Source organism: Ochotona curzoniae, unplaced genomic scaffold, assembly GCF_017591425.1.
Source record: "Ochotona curzoniae isolate NIBS_2020 unplaced genomic scaffold, NIBS_Ocur_1.0 contig_1014, whole genome shotgun sequence".
In the NCBI taxonomy this organism is placed as follows: Eukaryota; Metazoa; Chordata; class Mammalia; order Lagomorpha; family Ochotonidae; genus Ochotona; species Ochotona curzoniae.
The window spans coordinates 29,039,728-29,065,088 of NW_024464920.1; the positions used below are offsets into that span (position 1 = coordinate 29,039,728).

General features: G+C 42.5%; 1 protein-coding gene across 1 annotated transcript in view; it reads right to left on the bottom strand.

Annotated features, from left to right (window-relative positions):
* The window catches only part of NUP107 (nucleoporin 107), a 42,283-nt gene that overhangs the window by 944 nt on the left and 15,978 nt on the right, over nucleotides 1-25,361 (bottom strand). Inside the window, exons 11-27 of the mRNA XM_040982014.1 lie at nucleotides 23,722-23,800; nucleotides 22,224-22,337; nucleotides 19,479-19,569; nucleotides 19,276-19,352; nucleotides 16,572-16,631; nucleotides 15,826-15,971; nucleotides 15,693-15,741; nucleotides 13,528-13,597; nucleotides 12,721-12,839; nucleotides 11,937-11,975; nucleotides 10,439-10,589; nucleotides 10,036-10,148; nucleotides 9,059-9,161; nucleotides 8,116-8,276; nucleotides 7,455-7,580; nucleotides 5,360-5,473; nucleotides 561-728 (exon numbers count right to left, since the gene is read on the bottom strand). Coding sequence (XP_040837948.1) covers nucleotides 561-728; nucleotides 5,360-5,473; nucleotides 7,455-7,580; nucleotides 8,116-8,276; nucleotides 9,059-9,161; nucleotides 10,036-10,148; nucleotides 10,439-10,589; nucleotides 11,937-11,975; nucleotides 12,721-12,839; nucleotides 13,528-13,597; nucleotides 15,693-15,741; nucleotides 15,826-15,971; nucleotides 16,572-16,631; nucleotides 19,276-19,352; nucleotides 19,479-19,569; nucleotides 22,224-22,337; nucleotides 23,722-23,800 — 1,780 coding nt within the window. The remainder of the gene's footprint in view (nucleotides 1-560; nucleotides 729-5,359; nucleotides 5,474-7,454; nucleotides 7,581-8,115; nucleotides 8,277-9,058; nucleotides 9,162-10,035; nucleotides 10,149-10,438; nucleotides 10,590-11,936; nucleotides 11,976-12,720; nucleotides 12,840-13,527; nucleotides 13,598-15,692; nucleotides 15,742-15,825; nucleotides 15,972-16,571; nucleotides 16,632-19,275; nucleotides 19,353-19,478; nucleotides 19,570-22,223; nucleotides 22,338-23,721; nucleotides 23,801-25,361) is intronic.

Here is a 25,361-nt window from a genome sequence, read left to right on the forward strand (position 1 = left end):
CCTAAAAATTTAAGACTTTAAGGATCACAGCCTAGTTAATTAGAGGAGTTCAGGAACTTCAAGGCTATTTTTCTCAGTCTATAAACATTTAGGGTTGGTGTTAAGATACAGTCAGTTAAGCTATAGCTTAGAACGCCAGAATGTCATATGGGGATGCTGGTTTGATTCCTGACTTCTCTGCTTTCAGATTCAGCTTCCTGACAATATGCCTGAGAGGGAGGAGATGATGGTCCCCAAGTTCTAGGGTCCCTGCTACAACATGGGACACCCAGATGGGATCTGGGAATCCTGGCCAACCTTGCATTGGAGACATTGGAGGAGCGAATCAGCAGATGAAGATGTCTCACTCTGCCCTCAAAGTAAGTAAGTAAAAATTATAAATTAAAAAAATAATAATCAAAGAACACTTGGCTTCTGTTGAGTATATATAAATTTTGGTGCGGGACACACATTTTGAAACTGGCCCACCACTTCGAGAAAATCCAAGAGGAACTAAAAGATGTAAACCCATCTTCACAAAGTGAGTAGTTCTCTAATGACCAAGATGCTCCAGTAATTACCAGGTACAGTTTGTGGCGCTCAGACGACACCATGTCTGCTAACTGCAGGCACTCCTGGTGTTGGCCGGTGCTGTGCAGGATCGTATGCAGCAGAAAGCACAGCATGGGCAAACAGAGCTTTCTCAGCAAAGCCATCTGATGTGTTCTTTCATGGTCTTCCTCGGCATCCTGAACACAGATACCACGTTAGCACTTCAGCAACTGTGAGCCAAGTCAAAGTCATCCCTCCAGCCCTACAGGTCCCCAAGCTGCAGGTTCAACCAAGTGTACACTGAACGCATTCGGGGAAAACACTGCATCTGTACTGAGCACTTTTTTCCTTGTTACTGTTCCTTGTATAACAACTAGGTATAACCGTATAACAATTAGGTACACAGCATTTATATTATATTAGGTGTCATAAGAATTCAGAGATGATATAAACTTTATAGAAGGATGTACAGGGATTATATACAAATACAGTCTATCTTTTTCAATAAGGGACATGAACATCTGTGGAGTTTGGTATCTGCAGGGGGTCCTGGAACAAGTCCCCAGGGACAGTGAGCAAAACTATACTGATCAAAACCAAAATAGGCAGATGCTGAACAGTTTTTCCAAAGCTTCTCATGTCTACTGAGAATAAAAACCCTGGGAGCAGGCTTGGTAGGGGAACCTTGGGGACTGCCTGCTGCTTCCACTGGTGAGTTTAACAGCTGGGACAAGAGGTGGGCCTCTCTGGGCAGGGTTGCAATATTTGGGCCACATTAGCCAGTATTTGGGCCACATCTGGGGCAGGCCAGGCTGGGCTGTGCTGGCGCACTAGCTGGCAAGTGCTGGGACTGGGTGCAGGTCATGTCAGGCTGTCCACAGTGCCCCCTGGTAGGTACAAGATCCAAGGCTGGAAGCAGGCTTGGTAGAAGAACTGTGGGACTCCTTGCTGGCTATAGTTTCTACTGATGAACATGAGAGTCAGGGCTAGGGGCAGACCAGAGCTGTTCAAGATGGTAGCACTGTTGGCCCATGTGTGGGTTGGGTCTGGAGGTGGGTTGGGTTAGGGTATGTACAACAGCCAGACAGAATGTGGGACAGACCAAGCTAGGCAGCAGTACATGCCAAAACCAGGACTGGGGTGGGCCAGGTGAGAGTTATTGGGGTTGCCCCAACTAGGCTGCAGCACCTGCTGGTGTATGTGAAAACCGGGCCTGTGGCAGGCTGGGCTAGACCACAGCACTCATCAGTTTGTGTGAAAGATGGGGCTGGGGGTGGAACTGACCAGCAGCTGCATTCACCATAATGTGTGCTGGCTGGTGCAGGTGACAGACTGAATCTGATCCTGCATAAGCTGGCACACCTCACACCAGGTGAGGTTTCTTCGGGGACACCACAACTAGATCCTTGTACTCAAATGATCGCCTTAGGGAAAATCACAGGCTGTGGTCCAACCTTGGAGTGGATATACAGGGACTGGGCCTCCTCAGTTACTGATGCCTGTGCAGTGGACAGCATGAGCAGATGCACGTGGGTGACATGACAGCCAGCTCATCTAGGCCAGCTCATTATGTCGACTGTCTCACTAGAGGATGGAAAGAAGAATAGGTTGGATAACACTTCTACCTAAGCTTCCAACATGTTCCTGGGCCTGTGATGCCCTGAGGTTGACTTGGTCAACCAGCAGATCTTGGAAAGATTTTCTCAGCCCTGGTGCAACGAAGCTGACAATGTCTCAGAACTATCAAAACCACTCAAGTAACATACTTGGAACATTCTTTCCCATATTTAGGCATCATCAAATGACTGTCTCCCACACTTGGGTGTTGATGTCGTTGACGGTAAGGAGTGCCAGCCTCCCCACCCCCTGACTAAAGCACACCAGCAGAAGAAAATGAAGAGATGAGAGAGAAAGAAAAATAAAATAAATAAATAAAGCCAGGCTTCATGAGGCTATGTAGAGAACAGGATTTTACAGCAGAAAAGGCTGAAGACAAAGCACTCCAGAGAGGGTACAGCATGAGCACAAAAATACAACGTTTCTAACTCTGTGCTTCTAATAGGCTTATTGTGTGTAGAATAAAATATGCATGAAAAGGATAAAAGAGCCTAGATGTCATCGCAGTAAAAATCAGAACAGAGGATAATGGCCATCTCCCTAAGCAGAGCCGTAACTGCAGAGTGATGCAAAGAGCGAGAGCCCTGCTGGCTGGCAGCTCTAACTGCCTAGGAAGACGTGGAGCAGACTGGGAGAAATAAAATGTTTTGTAAATTTTATTTTTAAATTTTATTTTTAAAAAGGAAGAATGAAACAGTTTATGGTTTCCTGCATAGAAAGAAAAAAGTAAGAGACTGAAAGAATCTACAGATCGAATATTACAGTGAAGACAGAACAGAGAGGCCGGTATAGTGGAAAACGGTTGTTGCAGCCTAGGCTGCTGACATCCAGTGCAGGCGCTGATCAGACCCGGCTGCTCCACCTGCGATCCTGCTCCCAGCTAACGGCCGGGGGAAGCAGCAGAGCACAGACCCAGGGCTTGGGCTTCCAAACCCAGACAGAGGAGCTATGTCTCTCTTTCAGACACTACACACACACACACACACTCAGGAGTAGCAGGTGTTGGGGTGCAGCGAGTTAAGCTCATATCCTGTATCAAGGAGTGCTGGCTGGCTCAAGACCTGGGTATTTTGCTTGAGCCCAGCTTCCTGAAGCAATTTGTATTCTTAGTAGTTGAACCAGCTGAACTGATATTACAGAAATCCCTAACCTGAGGAAAGAGCACTCATTGGGGCAATGACGTACTATTCTTCTAAATTTTTACTGGAAGACCATTCTGATCTTTACATTGTGTCAAGTGCCAGGATTAAAAAAAAAAAAACCTAAAGAAAATTAGGTGCTTCCTTCGTGAAGGTTACATTCTAACATGCCTGGATATCTAAAAGGCAAGTATTTATCTAAAGCCTATGCTCCAACTAGATAACATGGACCCTGGAAGGCAGCAGCAACAGCCTGCGTGCTTGGACCCATGTGGGAGACCTGGACTGAGTTCCAGCTCATTGGCTTTGCACCAGCCCAGTGCTGGTGACTATGGGGAATTGTGGACAGCTGCTGTTTCTACCTCTTTATTATTAGATTTATTTCCTTCTTTGATTTGAAAGGCAGATTTAGGGCCTGGCGCAATAGCCTTGTGGCTAAACCTCATCTTGCACATACCAGGATCCCATAGGGGCTTGGATTCGTGTCCTTGGCTGCTGCACTTTCCTTCCAGCTCTCTGCTAGTGGCCTGAGAAAGCAGTTCAGGAAAACCCAAAGCCTTGGGACCCCATGGACCCCATACCCATGGGGGGGATCCAAAAGAAGTTCCTGGCTCCTGGCTTTGATCGGCCAGGCTCCTATTGTTGCATCTAACTGGAGAGTGAAGCAGGTGACAGAAGGTCTTTCTGTCTATCCTTCTCTCTTTCATTCCGCTTTTCCAATAAAATTAAATAAATCTTAAAAACCAAGAAACAAACAGAAGAAACAAGAAAGGCGCCATGATGCTGGCCTGTGTTTTTTTTTAAAGAAGGGAGACTTGCACTGTGAGACGATAGGTTAAGCCACTGCTCTGACACTGGCACTCCGTATCGGAACACTGGTGTGACTTTCTGCTTCCAATGCACCTCAGGAAGCAGTGAGGGATGGCTCACGGAACTGGGGTCCCTGCCACCCTTGTAGGAGACCTGGGTGGGGCTCCAGGCTCCTTAGCAGCCATGGCCACTACACTCTTTGGGGGAGTGAACCTGCATGTGAAGAACTCTATATTTGTCACTCTACTTTTCGAATACATAAGTCTTTCAAAAAAAAAAATCAACAATCACTTAGTCTTTTTTCTTCAAAACCAATCCAGAAATATTTCTTTGAACAGTCAAATGATAATGACTCAGAGTACTTCAAATGAAATTAGTTATTGTGCCGCAAAAAAATTCGAAATCTATACATACACATTTTCTGTGGACTTCTTAAAGACTCTTCATATTCAACAAAGTTGGAGAATGCTGTGTTACTGGGGCAGGTGTTGTGGCACAACAGGTTAAGCGACTACCTGTGATGCTAGTATCCTACACAGGGCACCTGCTGGAGTCCCAGTACAAAACATGCCAAAAATCCAAGGTTCCCACACTTCCTTGGCCATGTGTCTGCAGAGACCACAGAGCTACTTGCTGTGTCTGTAATGTGCAGGCTCAAGCCCCACTGCCTTGGCCCCACAGGATCATTAGCTGTAAGATCATTCCTTTCCCCCGTTCAGCTCATCTGTACTCTCCCAGGCAAATGCGACATCCCTCAAGCCTCCCAGTAATCTTTTCCTCATCAAAGAAAATATTTGGTTTATGCTCTCCTTATGGTGCTTTACGCCTTAAGAACTGATTCTCAAAGCAGGCTATACATTTAAACACTTCAAGTGATTTAGAACAATCCCAGCCATACCTCAGGTAAATTAAACCAGAATTGCTGAATATATGTATTTGAAAAGCTCCCCAGGTCATTGAAATGCACAGACATATAGACATACAGACAGACAGACAGACAGACACACACACACACACACACACAGTGCTTACCTTCTATCTAAATAGTTAAAATCATGTATAATTAAAATTCTAGGTCTAGGATTTTGACAAGTATAGATTTAGTATCCTGTGTAACAGTTCAACCAAGAATCAAGCAGTCTTATTCATAATAATTACAAAGGCTACATAAAAGCAGCAGCGGATCTCATTCCGACAGATCAGTTGAGAGAAGGACGCAGGGGCCGTCTGGTTTATTTTCAGTGATAACGCAGAGCGCTTACCTCTCTGACATCCACCATCCATCCCCCATCCACAAACAGCAGGACGTTGTACATCTTCTCCTTCACATCTGCTGTCAGAGCATCCAAATGCCCTTTCCAAATGTTATAATCCATCTACAAAACAAACACAAGGCAGACATATAATGAACGACATCAAAGAAGTAAAGACAGGAATACATACGGAACATCAATCAAGTTGACATTTCAGTTGGGCAAACATATCAAAAGGTTACAGTTAAATAAAACATTAAAATGTTAATTTCATGACTGTTGATAATACCTGAAGATGTTTTCAAGATTACTTCATTACTTATAGAAAAATAAAGATAGCTATTTTCTTTTTTTTATTTTTATTTTTTTTTATTTTTTTAAGATTTATTTTTATTATTTTTTTTTTATTGGAAAGGCGGAAATACAGAGAGAAGAGACAGAGAGGAAGATCTTCCGTCCGATGATTCACTCCCCAAGTGAGTGCAACGGGCCGATACTATGCCGATCCGAAGCCAGGAGCCTCTTCCAGGTCTCCCACGCAGGTGCAGGGTCCCAAAGCTTTGGGCTGTCCTCGACTGCTTTCCCAGGCCACAGGCAGGGAGCTGGAAGGGAAGCGGGGCTGCCGGGATTAGAACCGGCGCCCATATGGGATCCCGGGCGTGCAAAGCGAGGACCTTTAACCACTTGCGCCACCGCGCCGGGCCCAAAGATAGCTATTTTCAAAGTACAACATCAACTGGAAGATTATCAACTGAAGATTATTCAACATCAACTGTAAGATAGCTAATTTTAAAAAGATTTATTTTTATTGGAAAGGCAGATATACAGAGAGGAGCAGATATAGAGAGATGTTCTGCTACTAATGCACTCCCCAAGTGGCCACAACTGCGGGAACTGAGCCAGTCTGAAGCCAGAAGCCAGGAGTTTCTTCCAGGTCTCCCATCCAAGTGAATGATCCCATGGTTTTGGGCCATCCTCTCTTGCTTTCCCAGGCCACAAGCAGGGAGCTGGATGGGAAGTGGAGCAGCAGGCATACGGAACCGGCGTTCATATGGGATCCCGGCAGATGCAAGGTGAGCAATTCGCCACTAGACTATTGTGCTAGGCAGGTAATATACATTTCATAAGACTGATTTATTCATTTGAAAGGGAGAGTTTCACAGAGAGATGGGAGAGAGATCTTCCACTCCTGCTTTACTTCCCAAATGGCAGCGACGGCAGGGTCTGGGTCTGGCTGAAGGCTTCAGGCTTCTTTCTTTTTTTTTTTTTTTAATTTTCTTTCTTTCTATCTTTCTTGCTTTTTAAAAAATTATTATTAATTACATTGCATTATGTGACACAGTTTTATAGGTACTGGGATTCCACCTACTCCTCCCTAATCCCTCCCCCCATGGTGGATTCCTCCACCTTGTTGCATTACCACAGTTCAAGTTCAGTTGAGATTCTTTCATTGCAAACATATACCAAGCATAGAGTCCAGCATCTTATTGTCCAAATAAGTTCAGAAGGCTTCTTTTTTATTTCCCATGTGGGTGACAGGCGGCTAAACACTCATCCACAATCTATTTTTCCCAGGCTATTGCCAGGACACTGGACAAGAACAACAACTGGGACACAAAATGGCGCTCATACAGGAAACAAACACCATAGGTGGTAGGTAGCTTAATCTACAATGCCATAGCATTGCCTCAGTAACATTTTTAAGATGAAACAGGAGGGTATACATTGGTCTAACACCTGGGTCTCTGGATAGAACACCTATATCTACTACTTGGATTCCAGCCTATATCAACCTATATCAAACTACTTAGATTCCTGACCTAACTGGATCGTAACTCCAGTGTCCTACTAATGTAGATACTAGGAGACAGAATTTTCGCTCAAGTGGTTAAGTCCTGCCATTCATGGCAGAGTTGGACTGAGTTCTTTTCTCCCAGGCTTAACCTCAGCCCAGCCCTGACTGGCCAGGGTGGGCACCTGAAGGAGTGAGCCAGCAGACAGGAACTCTCTTCCTTTACCTGTCTCTATTTCTACCTCTCAAATAAACAAATAATTAATTCAAAAAAGATGCAACAGGCACCTTGTAGATTCATATAAAACTTACTTCGTATTTCTTTTCTTTGTGTTCATGAGCCACTTTCTCAGTAAAAGTTGACTGTGGTATCAATATAGGTTTTTGTGGAGCTGAATTCTTATGCTTAAACCATTCATTAAAGGTTTCATGGGCTTCCTAAAAGAAAGAACAAAACAAACAAAACCCACAGAGTTTTCAGTTTTATTGTTTAACAGAGTAGTTAAGTTTTGGTTCTTAAAAAATAATGCTGTAGCATTAAGAAGTAAAATTTCAATGCTTATTTAGTCAGATATACATACAGAGAGGAGGGACAGAGAGGAAGATCTTCTATCCGACAATTTACTTCCCAGGTGGCTGCAATGGCTGGAGCTGAGCCAATCCAAAGCCAGGAGCCCAGAGTTCTTCTGGGTCTCCCATGAAGTTGCAGGGTCCTAAGGCCTTGGGCCATCCTCCACTGCTTTCCCAAGCCACAAAAAGAGAACAGGGCTGCCAGGATTAGAACCGGCGCCCATATGGGATCCTGGCACGCTCAAGGCGAGGACTTTACCCGCTAGGCCACCACATCAGGCCCAAGTATTATTTCATCATGAGCACAGCCACAAAGGAGAGATGAACCAATCACCACTTTTGGGAGTGAATCAGAGAAATTATCACAACACAAGCACATCTAAAGTTTTCTTTACAATCTTACCAAATAAGCTCTAATACACAAATGTTCCCTGATAGCATTATCATCTTCAGCAGGAAGTGGGCTGTCCATTCCTTGTTCTTCCCATTGATTATAGATTTCTGCTATAGAATCCTGAGGAATTTTCATAAATACTTCTTTCGCAGCTTCATGCTTTTTTGATGCTGTGAGAAAGACACACACCTTTCAGTAAACACATACGTACTGCTGTGTAACAGCTGTTAAGGAGTTGAACTGCTGGATGACGTTTACTGTGAGCTGTGAGCCTTGAAAGTCCCAAGGCATCAGCGATCTCTTCACCTTCTGCCTTCTTTCTTTTTTTTTAAAGATTTACTTTATTTTTATTGGAAAGCCAGATATACAGAAAGGAGGAGAGACAGAAAGGAAGGTATTCCACCCGATGATTCACTCCTCAAGTGACCACAAAGGCTGGAGCAGAGCCAATCCGAAGCCAGGAGCCAGGAACTTCCTCCAGGTCTCCCACATGGGTGCAGGGTCCCAAGGCTTTGGGCCGTCCTCGACTGCTTTCCCAGGCCACAAGCAAGGAGCTGGATGGGAAGTGGAGCTGCTGGGATTAGAACTGACACCCATATGGGATCCCGGTGCATTCAAGGCGAGGACTTTGGCCACTAGGCCACGCTGCTGGGCCCTCTGTTTTATTTCAATGTGATGATAACAGAAAAAGATACACTGAATGAAGTTACTTTTACGTCCTTCTGGATCTCACAGAAAACTATTCTATTTCCCAAAGCCTGATAGCTTTGAGATTACATGTGAAACTGATGAGGACAATGGAAATTCGCTGTTAAAACATTGTGTTTCATAACACCCGTTTTCTTCACTCCCCCCTTCAACTGGAAGGATCCAAACAAGCAGAAAGCCAACAAAAATCTCAAGAGTATGTGGAACTGAGCAAAAGCATTATAAACATAGAAATAAACCATACCCAAAAATTTCCTCATTATTGCATTGCCTTGTTTCAGAGCTTCTGCTCTCTGTGCTGGGTCAAACACCAACCAGTCAATCACATCAATTTTTAAGCGATCCTCCTGCACAAGTGCAAAAAAGAAAATCATGGGCAGCCTTGGTCCTTTTTTAAAAAATTTTAAGTTTAAATTAGTTTTTAACAGACACAATGTGATTCAGACATAATTCTCGGAATACAACCTAACCTCCTAACCTCTTTCCTTCCCCTGCCATCTTTTTCTTTTCTTTTTTTCCAACTCTGAATAACATTTTAAATTCACATTACAGGAAAAAAGCTTACCACCTCACCATATAAATTTAACAAGTAAAAAGCAAACATGCTAGTTCAATGGGAATAGACAATGATTATAAATAATAATCGAATGGAAAAATGATCAGTTCATCCATATACAATTTTTTTCCAAAAGATTATGCAAACTAGTTAACTTTATATCTGTGTTTCTGCTGAGTATCACATTGCAATGAATTATACAAAATCACAAAATAATGTAGCTTAGGATATTTTCATATTTAGTATTTTGCAAATAATAGAGAAAAGTTTCTTGGATTACAAATCTGTAATTATATTATTGTATGGACAGCCCTGTGATCCTTTTAAGTGATACTTTAAAATTTGTTTCTTAGATAAAATTTTATTCCTTTCTGAAAACAGGAGCTTCATAAGCATTAATGATAAACCAAATAACTTGAACATAAGCCAGCAGTTATGTATTTTTTTTTCTATTACAGAAGCTTCCTTTAACATAATACTACTGTAAGTAATCTCTTAAAATCTTACAACTACTGCCAATTTTTTTAGTTGAAAGTGTCTGGGTTGACAAAGACACATTCTTTAAAAAGAAAGACACTGGTATACGTTCAGGCAGAAGTTCACCAAAGCCCAGTGTGAGGCGTAATCAGGAGTCACACACCATCCGACCCTCCCCGCGCCGTTACCTCAGTGGTGCCAGTATCCAGTGCAGGTGCCAGGTCATGATGACTGAATTCACCGTCATCTTTCTTTCGAATATTCTCTACTACAGCTTTTGTTATTGCTGCAACATCCAAATCTGAGGAATTTATTGGAGACAAAAAACAAAGATTAATCACTAATACTAATATTCTCAATGATTTGGTAAATTGGGAAAATGATTCTTTAAAAATATACAAAATGAGATAATATGAAAGACATCAAAATAAAAAATATGCACATGTTTTATATATTATTTCATTCCTAAAAGAGACTATCACTGAAAATTTCATTCTTCATTCTTCCTCTCAAAAGAAATATGGTTTAAAACTATGTAGCTAGAGTGAAAATCTTAGATTGACCAATAGAAGACAATCTCAACTATTTTACCTGCTTCTTTAGCCAGCTCCAGGCACTGGCGTCGCTGTTCAAATTCTGTAACACCTTCGAGAAATAATGCATACTGAGCAACAGCTAGATCTTGAGGCAAGTGACAGGTATAAAACGCAATAAGAGTTGTATGTTTTTCATTTATTAAGAGCTAAAAAATAGGAAAAGATAAAAAATAGAGCAATGGTTTAAGTTCTAATATAAGCAGTGCTTTAAAAAAATTTAAAATGGGACCTGGTGCAATGGCTCAACATACTAATCCTGTGCCTGCATGTGCTGGCATCTCATATGGACACGGTTGTGTACTGGCTGCTTCACTTCCATCCTAGTACCCTCCCTATGGCATGGGAAGCTAATGGAGGATAGCCCAAAGCCTTGGGAACTTATATGTGCGTGGGAGACCTAGAACAAGCTCCTGGCTTTGGACTGGTTCAGCTCAAGACTCTGCAGTCATTGGGGAATGAACTGGTGGATGGGACATCTTGAGGACTTGAGACTGTTGCACCTGTGTGGGAGATACGGAGGAACTCAGGGCTTTGAATTGGGTCAGCTCTGGCTGTTGCAGTCACTTGAGAAGTGACTCATCGGATGGAAGACCTTCCCGTTTTTCCTCTTCTTTCTCTATATATCTGACTTTGCAATAAAAATAAATATTGCAAAGTCAGATATACAGAGAGGAGGAGAGACAGAGAGGAAGATCTTCCGTCCGATGATTCACTCCCCAAGTGAGTGCAATGGCCGATGCTATGCTGATCCGAAGCCAGGATTCAGGAACTTCTTCCGGGTCTCCCAGACAGGTGCAGGGTCCCAAGGCTTTGGGCCATCCTCGACTGCTTCCCCAGGCCACAAGCAGGGAGCTGGATGGGAAGTGGAGCTGCCAGGATTAGAACCGGTGCCCATATGGGATCCCGGCATGTTCAAGGCGAGGACTTCAGCCGCTAGGCCACGCTGCCGGGCCCAAATTAAATAAATCTTAAAGGGTCCCAAGTTCTTGGGACGTCTTGACTGCTTTCCCAGGCCACAAGCAGGGAGCTGGATGGGAAGCGCGGCTGCCGGGATTAGAATCAGCGCCCATATGGGATCCCGGTGAGTTCAAGGTGAGGACTTCAGTCACTAGGCCACCATGCCTGTGCCTAAAACTTATTTTTAAATCTTAGTCCTCTATGAACCTTTTAGGGGAGAGGAAGAGGACATGGAGAAGAGACACAGGCCACCTGCACCCACTGGCTGACTCCCCTGACGCTGCCTCCCAGTGCTGCACTAGCACTGCACTGGAACCCAGGCACCCTGACATGCGTTATGTGCCCCCTACTTCATGTCCTAATTGTTACAGCAAATGCCTCCCCACAAAGACTATTAAAAAAATGGACTCTGGTTAATTAAAGGATCTCATGGAATCTGACTTTTCCTTTTTTGTGGATAGTAAAATAGTATTGCTCGGATTTTGATTTTTATTGAATTATTAATAAAGACACTAAGTTTAGATTTTCAAAGTTACCTGTATGTATGTCTTTAAAACTTCAATGGAAACTTCTTCCTTTACAGGGGGGAAAAAAGAACATAATTAAATTATACACAGAACTGCCTATATAAAATAAAATTTCTTTAAAAATGTGCAACGAAACCATCTAGGAATTTGAACATTTACCCCGAGCACTGGTGACACACCGGGCTCAGTGCTTGCACGTTCATGTACTATCTGATCTCACTTCACCCTCTTAGTGCGTCATTACATGAATGTTCACATTTTAAAATTATTATTTTCCATGATACAGTTTAGTAGGAATAGGGATTCCTTCCTCTGCCAATGCTCACATTTTACAGAGGAAGGAATGAAGATTTCAAGTTTTAGCTCCCCCGAACTGCAGAGCTAGAAGTTGCTGACTAAGGCTGTGGATTCAGGATTCTTAACTCCAAAGCCAAGCTTCAACTAGTGTGTCATTCAGCAGCTACATGTACTCTGACAAAACATTATCACACATACACAAAAAGAGAAACAGAGTTAAAAAGGAAACAGATTTAAAATCTCACATAGTTTAGTCTGGGCACTGATGAGGATGAAGTCACAGGTCTATTAAAAACCAAATCATCAGGATTCTGCAGGAACAGACTGGAACCCTCACAGTGCCACCCGCAGGAAGAGATGGAGAGACCATGAGACTACCTGGAAGCCCCTGAACACTTTCTTGAAAGGAACACCCCCAAAAAGCAGTGTGTTTTCAGGATAACAGGTATACACCAGCAACCTCGTAAGGCAGGGTCAGCTGTTCATTTTTACTGACTTTGGTCTGTAGTCCCAGAGTGCGGAAAAACAAAATGAGATGAGTCATGAAGCGCAGGAGGTGTCCGGGCAGACTGTTTTTGCTTTTGGAAAGCCATTTGCTAAATTCATCCATCAAACCTACAAGCCATAAAGCAAAGATTCAGCAAGAGAAATATAACCAAAAGAAGAGAATTAAACATCACCATAGCATTCACCGTCCTCATCCATGTAAATGATACTTTAGTCACTAACTCACTGTAAGCAGCCTTCACAGAACAGTCAACCCTCCTAAAACAAACTGCTTTGGGGCCGGCATCCTGGCCTAGCAGCTAAAATCCTCGCCTTAACGCACTGGGATCCCATATGGGCGCCGGTTCGTATCCTGGCAGCCCTGCTTCCCATCCAGCTCCCTGCTTGTGGCCTGGGAAAACAGAGGAGGGATTGTCCAAGGACCTGGGACCCTGCACCCACGTGGGAGACCTGGAAGAGCTCCTGGCTCCTGCTCAGTGCAGCACCAGCTGTTGTGGTCACTTGGAGAGTGAATCATAGGACGGAAAACATTTCTCTCTCTCTCCCTCTCTCTACATATCTCATTTTGAAATAAAAATAAATAAATCTTAAACCAAAAAACCCCAAAAACCAAACTGCTTTAAATTTAAATTTAAACTTAACTGTAACAATGAAGTAACTGCAGCTATATCCAAACAGGTTGATATTTATAAAGTTTAAAAAGATGCAGTCAGAGGTAGATACTGTATTGGTAACTTTATAACAATTACTAAGAAAATGAAGAATTAAGGTAAAGTAACATAAAACCATATTTTACCATCAAGGTCTCCCAGGATGAGAAATTTTTGAACTATGTGATAATGTTCTTGATTTTCTTCCAGAACTCTCTGAAAAAAAAAAAAAAATTAATACTTTCCATAAATCTTCCAGATGTCATTTTGTGTTATGTTCTCACTATTCAAGTAAAAGTGTCTAACTTCTGAAGCAATACCTATAGAGTAAAAGTTGGAAATAATGGGGTATGGGAAAATATGGAAAGGATGCGGCCTCTGAAATCCACTCAGAGCTTATAATATCTTTCAAAGTAGAGGACTAGGGTACATCACAATGTAATCTCTGGAAATGTTATTACATTTCCATTCTTTACACTGAATTCCCACTTATTTATGTACTCCATGGTAGAGCAGAGAGGAAAAACCCATGTGACTTAAGCAAAACTGTTAAGATTTCTTTCAACACGAGTAGCAGTTCTGGAAGGCATTTCCCCTGCACAAGGTGCAACAGGTAATGAAACACAGTAGTGATTGGGGCAGAGCTGAGTAAACCATTTCTAAGAATCCTGAAGGTTGAGTTTAAAAAAATAAATTTTAAGGCCTGCTGTGGTAGCCTAGTGGCTAAAATCCTTGTGTTGCATGCACCAGGATCCCATATGGGTGCCAATTTGTAACCCGGCTGCTCGACTTCCTATCCAGCTCCCTGCTTGTGGCCTGGGAAAGCAGAGATAATGACCCAAAGCCTTGGGACCCTGCACCCACATGGGAGATATGGAAGAGGCTCCAGGCTCATGACTTCAGATAAGCTCAGCTATTGCCACTGTGGCTACTTGAGGAGTGAATGAACAGATGGAAGATCTCTCTGTCTTGCCTTTTCTCTGCAAATCTGCCTTTCCAATAAAAATAAGTCCGTAAAAAAGTTTTTTTAAAAGCAACTAGGTTTGGGCCCAGCGGCGTGGTCTAGCAGCTGAAGTCCTCACCATGAACGTGCAGGGATTCCAAATGGGCGCCGGTTCTAATCCCGGCAGCTCCATTTCCCATCCAGCTCCCTGCCTGTGGCCCGGGAAAGCAGTCGAGGACGGCCCAAAGCTTTGGGACCCTGCACCTGTGTGGGAGACCCGAAAGAGGCTCCTGGCTTTGGATCAGCATAGCATCGGCTGTTGCGCTCACTTGGGGAGTGAATCATCGGATGGAAGATCTTCCTCTCTGTCTCTCCTCCTCTCTGTACATCTGACTTTCCAATAATAAATAAATCTTAAAAAAAAAAAAAAAGCAACTAGGTTTTTGGAAGGGGGAGGGAGGTCAAATCTATTTAAAATTTTTTCCGTATTTTTTCCAGATTTATTCATTATTTTTATTATAAAGATTTACAGGGTGAAGGAGAGATAGAGAAAGATCTTCTATCCCCTATTTCATTCTCCAAGTAGCCACAATGGTTGTTGCTGAGCCGATCTGAAGCCAGGAGCCAGGAATTTCTTCCAGGTCTCCCACACGGATACAGGGTCCCAAGACTTTGGGCTGTCCTCGACTGCTTTCCCAGGCCACAAGCAGGGAGCTGGATGGGAAGCGGAGCTGCCGGGACATGAACCAGCGCCCATATGGGGTCCCGGGCATGCAAGGTGAGGACTTTAGCCACTAGACTACTGCACCGGGTCCTCAGTATTTTTTTTAAACATTTATTTCAGTTATATGGCATCAAGTATGTATCTAGCATTGTTTTCTTCCACTACAAAAAACAAAACCATGACCTTATACTGAAATACCAGCATTATTCACACATGTATGTGAGATCACAGAGAACGATATGGGAGGAAATACATACATACATAGACAGACATATGTACACATATATGTCAGTAAGTTTTTTCACTTGAGAGCAAAGAGAATGAGATTCAAAAGGGATTGGGAAGAAGTTACAATGTTTTTATTTATATTTTTAAGTTATTTCAATACAAGGATATTTGCTAGGAGTTTAGTCATATAACACTTTTTAAAGGTGTAGTAATGAAATGAACCATAAATAAAAGAAACAGAAAGGCTACATCATTTATGTAACTAAGTCTCCTCCTTTTAAACAATGTCTCTTATGCTGATGCAACAAGGCAAAGAAGGGAAACAGTAAATGCCCCATTTTTCCTTTCAGCAACAGTGCACAACAATGCATCTACTCTCTCCTTCCACACCTCTAACATGTTGGTACTACATTTACCTTCTTATCAGTAGCCTGAAGTTCCTCAAAAATTTTTTCTAAGGTCCAACTGTGAAAGAGAAACAGACCCACATTAATAAAGAAAAAGGCTTTAAAATGAATCACCTTGACTAAAACCAGCACAAGCACTCACTTGGTTTCTAAGTACTCTCTGGGGAGTTCCTCAGTGTCCTCCAGCAGGATGACCGACGTGCGGATCTCCTGCTCCACCAGGCTGTCCACCATCACCCGGAAGTAAGCCCACACGGTGTCCTCCCAGGTGTCACAGACAGGCAGAAGCTTGATGCCATTTCAAAGCAGACATATATCAATACATTCATAATAAAGGAAAGGCACAGCCATCACACTCATTATGTGAACCACTACATCCTGTTACAGCAATATTTAAAACTGCAGATTTTAAAATCTTATGATTTTTTTCTTCTATACTGGGTTCACAATAGCATCAATTTACCAAGCTGATATGAGTTTCAATAGATTATTATAGCATCCCTAAAAGAGCTGTAAAATGTACAATGTAGTGGGAATTTACACAGACACACACACACACACACACACACAATTCGAGAAGTCCCTGTGCCTTATACCTATTTGTAAGATGCAACATAAGCATATTTAAGAATACAATATCTGGATAAATCATCATGAAATGTGCTGCAATTAAATTTACAATTCTTAGTTAGAAACTGAAGTCTGACTTTATTTATGGAAATACTGTGCATGTATAATACTTAGTACAAGTGATAATTCTGCAAACACGATTCCTTTTATCATTACTAGCCCTAGGAAGTACTTCAGCTCTGAGATGTTACATATAATTATCAGAATATTTTGTGTAACTTTATTTCATAGGAAAGGATTAAATAATAGGCTGCATACCTGTTTTAGATTTCCACTTAAGGCTGCGTAAATTGCTCTTTCATATTTATTAAAAAGTTCCTAAAATATAAATACAAGCAAGTTTAGAAGACCAGGTCCACTGCTTTCCCAGGACATAAACAGGGAGGTGGATGGCGAGTGAAGAAGCTGGGACATGAACCAGTGCCCAAATGGGATCCCAGCAAAGCAAGCTGAGCTATTGCACTGGCCTCAGATGCTAATCTTCTTAAAACACTGCTGCTATAAGCCCTAGAGGTTCTGCAACTTTGTAACACTGAATTCTACAATCAAATTTCAGATCTTTTCAAAGAAAGTGCATACAAGTTTAAAAAATTTTTTTCATCTACTTGAACAGCAGGGGGCAGAGTCATTTGCTAACCTCCAGGATGCATGAGTGGAAAATGTGAGTCAGAAGCAGGGCAGTTATAATCAAATAGGCACTCCATTATGGGGCACAGCTGTCGTATGCAGTACCTGCACCCACTGTGCTGCAACTGCTGACACTCAAATTCATCAGAGTACAGTTATGCACAGTGTAACAACATGCAGTTCAACAATGAGCCACTAAAATAATGGAATTGGCCCTTAAGGTAACGGAGGAGGAAAATTCCTATTGCCCAGTGATATGACAGCTGTGATCAAGCTGTAGCACAATGCATCATTCATCTGTGGGGCTACTGGTATAAACAAATCTATGTGTCCAGTCATATAAAATAATCACATATATAAATTCATACAGAATCATTATACTTGACAGTAAGTGACTATGCTACTGGTTTATGTATTTACTAAATTATAGTTTTATTATTATCTTACATTGTAGGCCTACTCAGAGAAACTAAGTTTATGGTAAAGCAATACACTGTGTTATGCTGGCAGCCTTTTTTTTTTTTTTTTTTTAACATTTTACAGTTACCACACTTCTTCACTGCAGTATGTTCTCTTGGGTTTGATTTGCTCTATGCATTGCTTTGCATTGCATCTGCAGCACCAGGCTATATATCCCAAATACCTCACACTGTGCAGTAGGCTTTCCCACCTATCTGTGTAAGTATACTCCATGGTGCCTGCATAATGACAAGGCTGCCTGGTGATTCAACTCTTCTAACAAGATAGCAATGCATTGCAATAATCATATATACAAAATTCTGCTGTTTTGTTAGCTTTTTATCTTTCTATGGATCACTGATGTTTTTTAATATTGTTCTAAGATTCATCTCTTTATTTCAGAGTTAAGAGAGATCTTACATCTGCTGGTTCACTCACCAAGTGGCTGCAAGTACTAGGGCTGGGCTGGACTGAAGCCAGGAGTCTTGAGCTTCATCAGGGTCTCCAGCGTATGTGGCAGGTGCCCAAGCATTTGGGCAATCCTCTGCTGTTTCCCAAGTATGTTAGCAGGAAGCTGGATCAGAAGCAGAGCAGGGGCCCAATGTGGTGGCCTAGCGAGTCCTCGCCTTGAACATGCCAGGATCCCATATGGGCACCGGTTCTAATCCCGGCAGCCCCGCTTCCCATCCAGCTCCCTGCCTGTGGCCTGGGAAAGCAGTCAAAGATGGCCCAAAGTCTTGGGATCTTGCACCTGCATGGGAGACCTGGAAGAAGCTCCTGGCTCCTGGCTTCAGATCGGCGCAGTATTGGCCGTTGCAGTCACCTGGGGAGTGAATCATCAGACAGAATCATCATCATCATCATCTTCTCTGTATCCCTGACTTTGCAATAAGGATAAATCTTTTCCTAAAAAAAAAAAAAAAAAAAAAAAAAAAAAAGGAAGTAGAGCAGCTGTGAGCTTAACTGGTGCCCACACAAGATGGTGGCTCTGTAGGAAGCAGCTAACCCACTGTACCACAGTACTAGCCTTGTGTACTATTCTTTTAACTCCATTCTCTCTGAAGCCCTTCCACGTGGTTTGTCCAATTTTTGCATGCTCTAGTGATTTTTAGGAATACACATGCTTTCACAACAATTGATTTTATCTTCTTTGGAGAGTATTCTGCTCCAGCCAGATGAGATGTACTGCTTTTACTCCAGGTATAACATCTAGAATTCCTCATCTTCATTCTCAACAACAAAAATCTTACTGCCTTATAAGAATTCAGTTTAGGGGCTAGCATGGTGGCACAGCAAGCTAATCCTCCACCTGCAAGCACTGGCATCCATGTTAGTGCTGGTTTTTCCTGGCTGTTTCACTTCCAATCCAGCTTCCTGCTCATGGCCTTGGTGGATGCCTCAAGTCCTTGGGCCTCTGCACCTATACAGGAGGTCCGGGAGAAGCTCCTGGTTACTGGCTTCAGGCTGTCCCATCTCTGGCTGATGCAGCCATTTGGGAAGTGAACCAGTAGATGAAGGATTTTCCTTTTTCTGTAAAAATCTGCCTTTCAAATACTGTCACATAAATCTTAAAAAAAAAATTTAAAAATTCAACTCGACTGCTCCCATGGGAAGCTAATTTGCTTTAGCTTGCTGCCTTTTCTTTAATCTAATTTGGTACCTTCTTTATATTTTTGCTTTATGTCAATATTTAATTCTTAGTTCTCAGTGTCTGAGTAATTCTGATAAGTAGTTAAGCCTATTCTGCTATTTCATTGAAAGTACATTAAAAATAGAAACTTCAATCTTATGCTACTCTGAATATTTCATAGCCCCACCAGGCTTTGAATTAATTAAATTGGAGTAAAAATATCAGTGAACATTTAATTTCTCTTACATCTTCTGCCATTCTCCAACAACTGATTTTCCAAATGCGTCTGTATGGATTCCCTTCAACAGCTTCTAATTCCATTCCTATAAAACAGTAATGAATGAATGAATAAAACCTACAGTGTAAAATCAAAACGAGATCAAGTTATTCCAATCATTTCTAAGACAAGCGTTTGTTCCCAACTCTCCCAGTAAAAACTATAAAATTACCTCCGTTAACATTAGGGTCATGATACAGCTTCCAGCCTTCCAGAGTGGCAGCTCTCCAGGCTTGGCCACAACGTTTGCAGAGTCGTTGTGCCTTCAGAAGACAGGAAGAGCCAATAGTAATCATTAGTGCAGTAATGTCTGTGCATCACGAACTATAACCAATATATAAAATTACATAATTTATGGCACAAAAGTCACAATGTGGTGTTGACAATTAGTCATGGCATTCCACTTTACCAACATATAAATGTCTTTTCGCCTACTTGAATTTAGGCTTAACAATCGTCACCAGTAATGTCCACAGGGATTAAATTCTGCTGGACATAAATGGTACTAGAAAATCTACTGATGTTATTTCTTATGCTCAGGAGAACTCACATGATGCGCTTAACCAGTAGGATAAATATTTGCTTTTGTTCCATCATTTTATGGGTTAAATGTAAGGGCTCAGTGGCCAAATCCTCAATTTGCAAGTGCCAGGATCCGATAAGGGCGTTGATTTGTGCCCTGGCTGATAAGAGGGCCATAAGGAAAATATAAAATCTACTATCTGAGGCTATAAAAAGATAATGGGACCTTAGAGCTTCTATTTTTGGGGACCAGCATTATGACATGAGTTAAAGCTACTTCCTGTAACACCAGCATTCTACATGGCGCCAGTTCCAGTCTTGGCTGTTCCACTTCCCAACCAGCTCCTTGCTAATAAGATGGTTCAAGTGCTTGAGCCCATACCATCCATATGAGACCTGGATGGAGTTTCAGGCTCCTGATTTCAGCCCGGCCCAGCTTTGGTTGTTGTGATCATTCGGGGAATAAATCACTGGATAGAAGACCTTTTTCTCGGGCCCAGCACAGTAGCCTAATGGCTAAAGTCCTTGCCTTGCCTACGCCAGCATCTCATATGGGCAATGGTTCTAATCCCAGCTGCACCACTTCCCATCCAACTCCCTGCTTGTTGCCTGGGAAAGAGGATGGTCCAAAGCCTTGGGACCCTGCAGACCCCGGGAGACCTGGGAGAAGTTCTTGGCTCCTGGCTTTGGATAGGCTCAGTTCCAGCCGTTGTGCCCACTTGGGGAGTAAACCAGCAGAAAGATCTTTCTCTTTGTCTCTCCTCCTCTCTGTATATGTGCCTTTCCAATAAAAAAAGTTTAAAAACAAAACAAAACAAAAACAAAACATTTTTCTTTCTTTTTAACTCTGCTTTTCAAATAAATAAATCTTAGAAAAAAATAAATAAAATTTTGGGGCTAGCATAAGGGCTCAACTGGCTAATCCTGTTTTTGCAAAAGCTGACATCCCATACAGGCTGTTCCACTTTGTTCCTAGCTCCCTGCTTGTGGCCTGGAAAGGCAGTGGAGGATGGCGTAAAGCCTTGGGACCCTGCACTTGTGTGGAAGACTCAGCAGAAGCTCCTGGCTTCAGCTGCAGCCATTGTGGCCACCTGGGGATAGAAGATCTTTCTATTTCTCCCTCTATCTCTAAATCTGCTTTCCAATAAAAACAAAAAAGTTTCTACTTCTCAATTGTTGTTACATGGCTACATTTTCTTTTTTTGATTGTCAAACAGCTAATTTTTGCCACTGCAATTCCTAGTTTTTTTCACATTTTCTCATGGGCTGGTTGGGACATAAATTCAGTGAATAAGTAAATCAAATTAATTTCTAATTAAAAAATTAGGGCCCGGCAGCGTGGCCTAGTGGCTTAAGTCCTTGCCTTGAATAAGCCGGGATCCCATATGGGCGCCGGTTCTAATCTCGGCAGCTCCACTTCCCATCCAGCTCCCTGCTTGTGGCCTTGGAAAGCAGTCAAGGTCGGCCCAAAGCCTTGGGACCCTGCACCCGTGTGGGAGACCCGGAGGAGCTCCTGGCTTTGGATTGGTTCTGCTCCAGCCATTGCGGTCACTTGGGAAATGAATCATCGGATGGAAGATCTTCCTCTCTGTCTCTCCTCCTCTCTGTATATCTGCCTTTCCAATAAAATAATACATAAATATTTTTTGAAAATTAGAAATGTTTAATAATAAGCCAAGATGTACTATTACAGGAAATACATATGCTAATGGTTCATAACAGAAGACCAAACTATACTTTGAACATGTGGCCCCTGTCTAAAGAGTATCACCCAGGGTGTGGCAAAACTGAGACCTAAGGGCTGAGATTCCCTGAGCTCCAGACCGCATGGCCTCCGCAGGCAACACGCCACGCAGGACACTGTCTCAGACACCGTCAATGACAAGAGTTCTCCATATTCTCAAGTCATCTTCGTTCTTTCTTTTAAACAGATCGATCTATTTTGCTTGAAAGGAAGATTTAAGAGAAAAAGAAAAAACAGAGACAGCGGTTTTCCATCCACTCGTTCATTCCCATATGATCACAATAGTTGAAACTGGGCCAGCCCAAAGGCAGGAGTCTGGAGATCCTAGGACTTCTCACGTGGGTGTGGGTAGCCGGGCCTTCTCCACCCCTCCACTGCGGACTCAACAGAAAACAGACAGACAAACCTGAAACACGTGTCCCCACTCCCGCCCTTCATACCTGAACCTCCCTACCCTATCAGAGGCCCACACATGTGTGTGCATCCCTCTCAACCATGTAAGCAATATTAAAACAGAAAATTAAAAAGTAAAAACATATATATAGATTTAGTGAGTGGGGTCGATGCAACAGAGCATACTAGGTAAGATCATTTCCAGTTGGAAGAATCTGTGCCTTTTGACACTGGACCCGCAGAGTACACTTGATTTACCTCATCTGTCATTCCAGCACGGATTAGAGTGAAAAGATATTTGAGTAATCGAACTTCATCTTCTCTATCCAGATCATCAAGGGGCATTTTCTGTCTTATAGGAGCATCAGGGTCCTGTTTAAAAAAATTTAAAGTAAAAAAAAATTTTTTTAAAAAAATCACCATTGGCTACAAATTCATTGTGCTTATACACATGTCAAATATCAACAAACAAAAACCTGTCCATGTACAACAGAGTTAAGAAACACGGGAATGAGAATGTCATAAGGGAGTGACCGTTACACGACCCGCCTCAGCCCGTCCCCCACTAACACATGCAAGGTTAGGCAAGGAATCCAGACAGGACCTCTGGCCCCACCAGCTCATGTAACGTTCCAAAATCACGTTCCAAAATCACCTGCATTTCATTCCGCCACAGCAGCTGGGTGGCAAAGTTAACTTGAAACAATTACATCAAATCGAAGGAAGAGCAGAGATAAAAGTCGAAGGTATCTACTCTGTAACCACAAAGTGTTTGCTGGGTACTTTTCTGAGAACATACGGGGAGACAGTGTACCGAGTACTAACTGAAGATTAATGTCCAATGGCCAAGGAAAAAAACTTAAACCAGATTTCTGGTAAATTAAAACTCCCTAAACAGTAATTTGATGTACTACCTTTCACATGACTGTCAATATTTAGCAGAGTAAACTGTTTTCACTTAACACCAAATAATACAGAATTTCATGAATTTAAAAACTATTTAATGTGACTTGAGAAAGGAAGTCGTTTTTATTCCCAGTGTTGCTGAGTATATGGTAATATGAGTATCAATTTAGAAAACGGAATGCCTAATAAGTCAATTGGCTCCTTTCACAAACACTTTGCAGACACAATTATTCAATTTTGGAACATGGTCTCTGGCAAAAGAAAATCACTAGCTTCTAGCCACTGAGAGTAAATGATTTTCAGCTGTTTCTTCCTACAAGGCAATTTAGCTATATCTGAAGCTCTTGCAACAATTTTCCAAACAATTTCTTATCAAAACACACGTTTGCTACCAAATAGTCATATGGATTTTTTGAATTGTGACTTTTCCTGTCTTTCTTCATTACAGACATTTCACATAAGCACCCCTCCCCCGCCCCGGCTACAGAGCTCTGTCTGCGTGAGAAAGAAACTGGCTCTTGTTCTCTGCAGATCCACTGTTATTCCTATTACTCATATCCTAGGACAACCTTCTTAACCTTAAGCTAATTCACAGGCATTATTTTTTTTTTTCCTGCTTTTCACAGAAAAAATCTTGCAATCTGTAGAAATTAAGTTAATTTGTTTTAAATTAGGTTAACTTCCCAGATTTCTCTTGACAATTCACGTGGCCATGGGGTACGTTTAAATGCACTTCATGAAGTTCAAATGCAACTTAGCTGTACAAGAATGAAATGTTTAGGGAACTAAACAAGGATCCAAAAGAAGAAAAATTGTCAGTTTTACAAGGTAAACACTTGGAAACACTTACCAATTCAGTGACAAGAGGACGGGAACTCCCTATGTAAGACGCCAGCTGCCGCTGTTTTAAGCTATGCAGGGTATTTTCCCTGAAAGAAAAGGGGCAGTTAAAAACATTAACTCATTGCTAAGGGAGATAGAAAGCTCCAGCCACTGGTTCATTTTCCAAATGTCCAGAACAGCAGGCACTGGCTCAGACTGGAACCTGGAGTTAAGAACTTCATCTGGGTCCCCTATGTATGTGGCAGACAGAGACCCAAGTACTTTGTTTTCTTTCAAAACATTTATTTCTTTTTATTGGAAAGGCAGATCTACAGATCCCCCTCGTGGCTGTAATGCTGAGTTGATCCCAAGTCAAAAGCAAGGAGTTTTTCAGGGTCTCTCATGTGGGTACAGGGTCCCAAGGCTTTGAGCTGCTCCTCAACTGTTTTCCCAGGCTACCGACCGGGAGCTGGATGGGAAGTGGGGCAGCCAGGACACAAACTGGCACCCATAAGGGATCCTGGCACATGAAAGGCAAGGACTTTAGCCCCTAGGCTATCATGCCAGGCCCAACACTCAAGTACTTTAGGCATTATCTGCTGCTTTCCCACGTGCATTAGCAGGATGCTAGGTCAAAGTACAAAACCCAGGACTTGAACCAGCAGCCCAGCATGTGACCTGAGTATGCTTAATCCACTGCGCCAAAATGCTGGACCCCAACCTTAACTTCTTAATGATGTTGTTTAGCGGAAAAAAAAAGTTTTTAACAATTTATTTATTTGAAAGGAACAGTGACAGAGGAACCGAAAGAGAAAAATCTTCCATTGTTGGTTAACTTCTTGTATATACATATATGTATACACACACACACACACACACACACACACACACACACACACACACACACACACATTTTAAAAGATTTTTATTTGAAAGGAAGATTTACAAAGAGAAAGAGAGACAGAGAGAAATCTTTCAGCCACTGGTTCACTGCCCAAGTAGCCACAACGGCTGGAGCTGGCCAATTCGAAGCCAGGAGCTTCCTCTGAGTCTTCCATGCGGGTGCAGGGTCCCAAGGCTTTGGGCCGTCCTTGACTTCTTTCCCAGGCTACAATCAGGGAGCTGGATGGAAAGTGCAACTGCCGGGATAAGAACTGGTGGCCATATGGGATCCCAGCCTGAGCAAGATGAAGACTTTAGCCGCTAGGCTACTGCACTGGACCCTCCCAAAGAAAATTTCCTAACAATCAATATTTAGCTCTGAAATATTTATAAATTCCAGGATACAGCTTTTATTTGTTTTGCTCACAGACTGAACAAAGAAAAATAGAGTAAGGATTTACTGAAAAATGAATAAACAAAGCCAACATTAAAGGACCTCAAGAATCAAAGATTAGGGCTGGTGTTTCAGCACAGGCGTGTGTTCGTTGGTACGTGCCCGGGCATCTGACATCAGAGTGCGGTTCACATCCCCACTGCTTCCAACCCAGCTTTCCGCTGGTGCACATGGCAGATGAGCAGCCGGCAGCCCAAGGACTTGGCCTCTCTCACCCCGTGGGGAGGACCCGTCCCAGCGAGTGTGGCCACTTGGGCAGTGCACCACGGATGGCAGAGCTCCCTCTCGCCATGTCTTTAAAAGAGATACATACATAATATAACTCTGAAAAA